Raw genomic sequence first — 6,840 nt, forward strand, 5'->3', positions numbered from 1 at the left:
AGTTAGATGTCATTTTGACTCCAAGTAACAGAAAACTCAATCATAGCTTAAATAAATATAGCTAAATATAGCTAAGTATATAATAAATATAGCTTAAATAAATATAGCTTAAATAAATATAGCTAATCATTCTCACATAGCAAGGAAACCAGAGGTATGGATTCTTTGTTTCATGCTGCAGCTCCATTGTTACATCAAGCTCTTTTCATCCATCTGTTGCACCATTTTTAATGTTACAGAGTGGCTGTTACACTTACCGTCTTCCAGAATCATGTCTTTGTTCAAGCAGGAAGAAAGCAGAGGGAAAAGGGTTTCTCATTTTGATGTTTTCACATTTTTCTAGATGGGAAACTTTTCTAGCAGACTTCCCCTCACATCTCATCAGCCAGAACCAGGTCATATGCTGCTTTAAAACCAGTGAATGGTGAATTAAATGGGGGTTGTCATGGAAGATTTAGACCACTCAAGATTTAGCCCCTGGGACTGGAATAGGAGCTTATCCTTCCAGAGATCAACAGCTTCTGCCTTCCACCTGAACAAATTGTGCTTTAGTTAACAGGGGAAAAGGGGACCATTGAGCAGTTAATGGACAATATGTGTTACAATAAATATTACGTGAAAAGAATTGGATTTGTTAAAATCACGTCCTATGCTATCCCCAGTTGCATCTTTATATATTTATTTGTATTCGTTTGGCAAAATTAAATGTGAATGATTTCTGTTTCTTTGAGGATAATTACAAATGCATAAAATCCTCTCTATTTTTACAGTGGGAAGAAAAATATACAATGTTGAGAAGATGCATTGTTTTTATCACTTTCTGTTTTAAATGTCGGTCTTGCTCTTATAATTGCAGAGGAAATTCAAATGCAATTATGTTCTCTGTCTTTTTTTAGGCCTGAAAAGATAAATATGAATTTAGATTCCATTCATCGGTTAATTGAAGAAACACAAATCTTCCAGATGCAGCAGTCATCAGTTAAACCACCGTGTGACCTGGGGACACCTGCCTCATCCCGCAAGGACCCCTGTAGCTCCTGTTTGCCCCTTCATGCGCTGCAATCTCATGCCGCTCACAACTCCCATGCTCATTCCTGCAACATCAACGACTGGGGCATTTGTGAAGAACTTCGCCTGCGGGAACTGGAGGAGGTCAAGGCCAGAGCTGCTCAGATGGAGAAGACCATGCGATGGTGGTCAGACTGCACAGCCAACTGGAGAGAAAAGTGGAGTAAAGTTCGAGCTGAAAGGAACAGTGCCAGGGAGGAAGGAAGACAACTCAGAATAAAATTAGAGATGACCATGAAGGAATTGAGTGCCTTGAAAAAAAAGCAAAGTTTGTCACATCAAAAAGAGGCCTTGGAAGCTAGAGTCACCCAGGACCGGAAGCTTCCTAGTTTCATAGAAGTGTCCTATGCACAGAGAGACCCCTTTCAAATTGGTTCCAAAACGTGTGAGTCCATCAGAGAGTGCTTGGGAAAGAGAGAATATCCTACCAAGGAGAACATAAATAGTAAGGTCAGAAAAAAATCCAGAAGAATCTAGAGGTTATGTGCATATTTGAATGCTGTATATAGTAATGGGGAGGGAAGAGAAAATAGCAAAACCAGTGGTGACTGTATTTGTTTGTTTAGGCTGCCAGAACTAAGTACTCCAGACTGAGTGGCTTTGGCGACAGAAATTTATTTTCTCACCATTCTGGAGGCTACAAGTCTGAGATCTAGGTGTCAGCAGGGCTGGTTTCTGCTGAAGCCTTCCTCCTTGGCTTATAGATGGCGGTCTTCTCCCTGTGTCTTCACATCACCCTTTCTCTGTGTGTGTCTGTGTCCAAATTTCCTCTTCTTCTTTTTTTTTTTTAAATTTATTTTATTGAGGTATAGTTGATTTACAATGTTGTGTTAATTTCTACTGTATTGCAAAGTGATTCAGTTATACATATAAATATATTGTTTTTCATATTATTTTCTATTACAGGATATTGAATATAGTTCCCTGTGCTGTACAGTAGGACCTTGTTGTTTATCCATCCTATATATATATGAGTTTGCATCTCCTCTTCTTATAAGGATACCATCACTAGGCCCACCCTGATGACCCTCATTTTAACTTAATTGCCTTTTTAAAGACCCTGTCTCCAAATATAGTCACATTCTGAGGTACTGGGGGTTGGGGGGTGCAGACTTCAACATATGGGTTTTAGGGAAGACACGATTCAGTCCATATTACTGATATTACTAGTATTTTTAGCCAAAGAAAAACCCCAGCATTTTTTTATGTTAAAAGAAGATATTTAGAGAGATTTCTCTCCATTTACTCTAATAAGCGACTCTTAAATTATCCATGCAGTAGTTTAAAACATTTCCCACGGTTTGGGACTCTGGCCTCACAATTAATTCCTGTAAAATGGGTACCATAGGGAAATACCTTTAGGGAATACTTCACACTACCCACTTTTGGAATTTCTTGGTATATTTGGAATCTTGAAATTTCTGAGCATTCTGCACATAACAAAAGTTTGTAAACTTTAATCTAGCCGTGCATACACTTATCTGTTGATGAACCACCCCCATATATATTTTTAAATCTGACAAATATTATTAACAACTCATGGAACATACTTTGGGAAACTTTAGGAATTCATGTTATCTCTTTAAATAGTTTGTATTATTTACCCTTTATATTATTACCCCTTTCTATTTAATTCCATCTCTAAAAACATAAAATCAATTAATATCTTGCTTTTCTATAATTCCGTCTAAAATGTTAAGCTTTTCATGATGTATGGAGTGTATGTTAGATATAACATATTCCACTGTAAATGGAAAATTTTAAGAGACCGCAGGGAAATTTATTTTATTAGAATATGGTAGAACATTGAAAGGAAAAAAAAGCCTAAAAATATATAAGTTAAAGTTTGTCCATATAGCACTATTAGAGAATGATAAATAAATGAAAATATGAATTTGATGCTGAATCGTAACATTTTATTTCCTTTCAAAAATGTTTTCTTCATGATTTTTCTACATTGGATTTTAAAATTCAACAATAATAATTGTTTTGTATTTTTTTTTCTTTCAGGAAGAAGGTTTGATTATTGACCCATTAAAATTAAATGAAGAGGTGAAACTCAATCTAGATTGTCCTGATTTATTCAAGAATGGTGGTTCTGAAAACCGTACAGTGAGACCTGGATTAAGACTGCAGGCAATAAATCTGCCTCTGGAGAATGGAGTTCCTGAAATTTCAGCTTTGCAGGTGAATTTGGATGAGTTCCAAAAAATCTTATGGAAAGAAAGAGAGTAAGTACTAATTATTGTCTTCCTTAACCAAGTCTGTTTTTCAAACTTCTTAAAATTGTTAAGTCTCTTAAACTAGCCATCTGCTAATGTATTTTACCTATGACTAGTCATTAAGTACTAATATTTGAAAAATGAGTTTGAATTTTATATTCATTTTTTGAATTTTGAAAAATAAGTTATAACAGGTTCATTTTATCATTTTTTATCATAATCTTGTTCTCATCTTCTCTGGTAGATCACCCTCATTATATTTGAATTATTAATGTTTATGATTAAAATAACCTGTGTATTATCTAACTTTTACAGCATTCATAGATTTCAGTGAGTCAATAAAAATGAATAGATATGTTAATATTCATAAGGGAAAACTCACGATTTTGTGAGGTACTGATTACAGAAAAAGATGCTTTATTCATTGACCATTTATAGTAGAGAGGAAGGAGAACTAGACTTGATTAAATCACCTGGACATTCATCTTGCTTCTGACATACTCTAGCTATACGATATTGGGTTAGTAAAGGGTGTGCTATTGTCAACTTTGTAAAAATATGGACAGTGATACCTGTGTTCCAATGATCTATTGTTTTATAACAAGTTCACAAATGATGATTATTATTGAGACAACAATCACCACGTATTCTGTTCATGAATCTTGAGCATGGATTTCTATGGACAGCTCATCTGTTGCTACATGTGACCTCAGCTGGGATGGCTCCAGGGCCGAGGGTGACTTTAGGTGCGGGGAGCAGTGTAGAATTATTTGAAATCTCACTTACTCCTATATCTGCCAGCTGATCTTTTTTCTCATCTGGGATCTCAGTTGGAACATCTGTATATAGCCTATCTGTGTGGCCACTTGGCTAACACACGGCATAATGGCTTGGTTGAAAGTGAACATCTGTCAAGCACAGAGAGAAATAAATGGTATTTTAATGACCTGGCTTTAAAAGTCACATAGCATCACTTCTTCCCTCTTCACTGGATTCTTATGAGGATCAAACACAATGTCTGGGAAAGTGGCCACTAATATGAATTACTCAATATGGGTTTTTTTGTTGTTGTTCCCTCATGATCACCCTAGAAACTAATAAGTGGAATATTTGATGTACTTTAAAATGTGTTCCCCAAATCTGAAAATAATTATTTTTCCATCTCTTTAGTTATAAGACTCTGAATGGGCAGAATAAAAAAAAAAAAACTGGGAGTGATGTATATTATCACTAAGTATGAATGTAATTATATATTATATAATGGTTTTAATTTCCCTGGTTTACATGGATTGAAACAGTGATAAGTATGCACGCAAACCTTTCACCAGTACTACAAGCTCTTTATCTGCCCATCCTTTTCTGTCAGCCACAAGTCCTCTGAAATTTATTCCTACCACTAATTCCCTTTTTCAGATTCTTTGCCTATACCTCACCACATGCACAGATTGTGATAATACAAGTATCTGTGTAGAGAATAAATATTTATTATTCTACCATCAATTGTAAATTCCTAACAGAGGCAATCAACCTTAGTAGAAAAGAGAATAAAATTGAACGCCTGCACCCATATTAACAATTAATCTTCTCTGGAACGACAGGTCTCAGTCAAGTTCTAACCTCTGGGCTTCATTTCTTGAAGGATTTAACTTTTTAGCGGTTATAGACTTCTCTCCAACCCACTCACAATGCTACTTCACCTACATAACATAATAGGAGCAATGTGAAAATGCTGTTTCCTGCATGTAAACTCCCCAAAGTATCAGTTTTAATGATACACATGTGTGTCTTTACACTCTCACTTGTACACACGTACACATATATCTGACGTCCTTGGAATAAATGAACAATCCCCACAGTATTAAGTAAGTCCCCCAGTTCTCAGCAAATTCAGCATATAAACAAAAGGCAGGCTGGAGAATAAGGGGGAAACGGGGCCTTTGATTCCATTTTGCTTCCTCACTCTCCTCTTTAAGAAGCAGTCCCACGGGTGTGATATGTCCATGAATTAACATTAGCCTGCAATCCATATGAGGCCATGGCAAAGCCTTTTTTTCTATCACAAGAGAATGTTTCCCAAGGATACAGTATATACTTTTACTATAAATCTGTCTAATCTTTTAAATCCTTCCTCCTGGAATCTCAGTGAGTGGGTGGCTGGAGTTGAGAAGATGTGAATGTAATTTTTTCTATGTTCCCATCTAGTGGGAAACTTCTCTTGACTAGAGCACAGGAATCAACCTAGAGAACTCAGGGAATCATTTCCACCATTGACTGACTAGAACCCCCTCATCTAAAACACTAAAGTTTATCTATTATTTGTATTATTCATACTGTTCAGTTTGATGAATAATTACCCAGTATCTGGAAGCTGCTCATGTACTGAGAATTTGTATATTTCTGATCTCTTAAAAAAACCGACCTTCCCAGGTAGGAAATTTGAGATGAGGGCAGGAAGACTGATCCTCGTACAGAGCTAGGTGTACCTAAGCTAGGTGTTCCTTTAGGAAGAGGAACTTTGGCAATATTACGTCTTAAGTAAGAGAGATGGTGAGGTAAAATATTTTGATGTGCTGTTTTAGCCTTTAGAATTAGTTCTAAAGTTAAACTGCAGATGGCACCTGCATCCCTTACAAAATGTTAGCTTTCTGTCAATGTGAGCTTTAATCGCCCTTTCAATTTTATTTCCTTAATTTGTTTTCTATATAAGAAGAGCAGTATGCTTCAATTATTTTTCTTTGCTTCATTAAATGTTATCTTGGTGAGATAGTACAGCCAACTGAAAATGCTCCAATGATTAGCATGAGAAAGAAATCTATATATCTGGTTGTGAATATTCCTCAAGACAATGAAAAAATTGCATGCAAGTCTAGTTAATATTATTTAATGTAATATTGTTAAAGAATAGAAAGTCAGATCTACTTTACTTATTTATTCACTGTTACTAATGGGATATACAGTAAGCTTATAACTGACAAATAAAATTTGTATATATTTAAGGTAGACAACATGATGTTTTGATGCATATACATACTTGGAAATGATTACCATAATCAAGCTAATTAACACACCCATCACTTCACATAGTTATTATTTTTGCGTGTGGTTAGAACACTTATGATCTACTCTCTTAGCAAATGTCAAGTATACAGTACCATGTTGTTCACTATAGTCATCATACTGTACATTCATCTTTCTTTTTTTTTTTGCTACTGAGTTGTATGAGTTCCTTTTATATATTTTGGATATTGACCCCAGTGTGGTGTGCAAATAATTCCTCCATTCCATAGGTTATCTTTTCATCTTGTCAATTGTTTCTTTTGCTGTGCAGAAGCTTTCTAGTTTGCTATAGTCCCACTTATTTATTTTTGCGTTTTTGGTACCTGTGCTTTTGATGTAGAATCAAAATAATCTCTGCCATTACTAATATTCAGGAGCTTTCCCCTTATGTTTTCTTCCAGGTGTTTTACATTTCAGGTCTTAAATTAAGGTCTTTAATCCATTTCAAGTTAATTTTTGTGTATTTTTTTTTTTTTTTTTTTTTTTTTTTTTT

General features: G+C 35.2%; 1 protein-coding gene across 1 annotated transcript in view; it reads left to right on the plus strand.

The window, feature by feature from the left end:
- Positions 1-912: 912 nt before the first annotated feature.
- Positions 913-6,840, plus strand: part of CCDC102B (coiled-coil domain containing 102B) — a 165,921-nt gene continuing 159,993 nt past the window's right edge. The window contains exons 1-2 of the mRNA XM_027118730.1: positions 913-1,518; positions 3,079-3,299. Of these exons, the coding sequence (XP_026974531.1) occupies positions 913-1,518; positions 3,079-3,299 (827 nt within the window). The remainder of the gene's footprint in view (positions 1,519-3,078; positions 3,300-6,840) is intronic.

Source organism: Aethalodelphis obliquidens, unplaced genomic scaffold, assembly GCF_003676395.1.
Source record: "Aethalodelphis obliquidens isolate GAN/ISIS:26980383/991018 unplaced genomic scaffold, ASM367639v1 scaffold19, whole genome shotgun sequence".
NCBI lineage: Eukaryota > Metazoa > Chordata > Mammalia > Artiodactyla > Delphinidae > Aethalodelphis > Aethalodelphis obliquidens.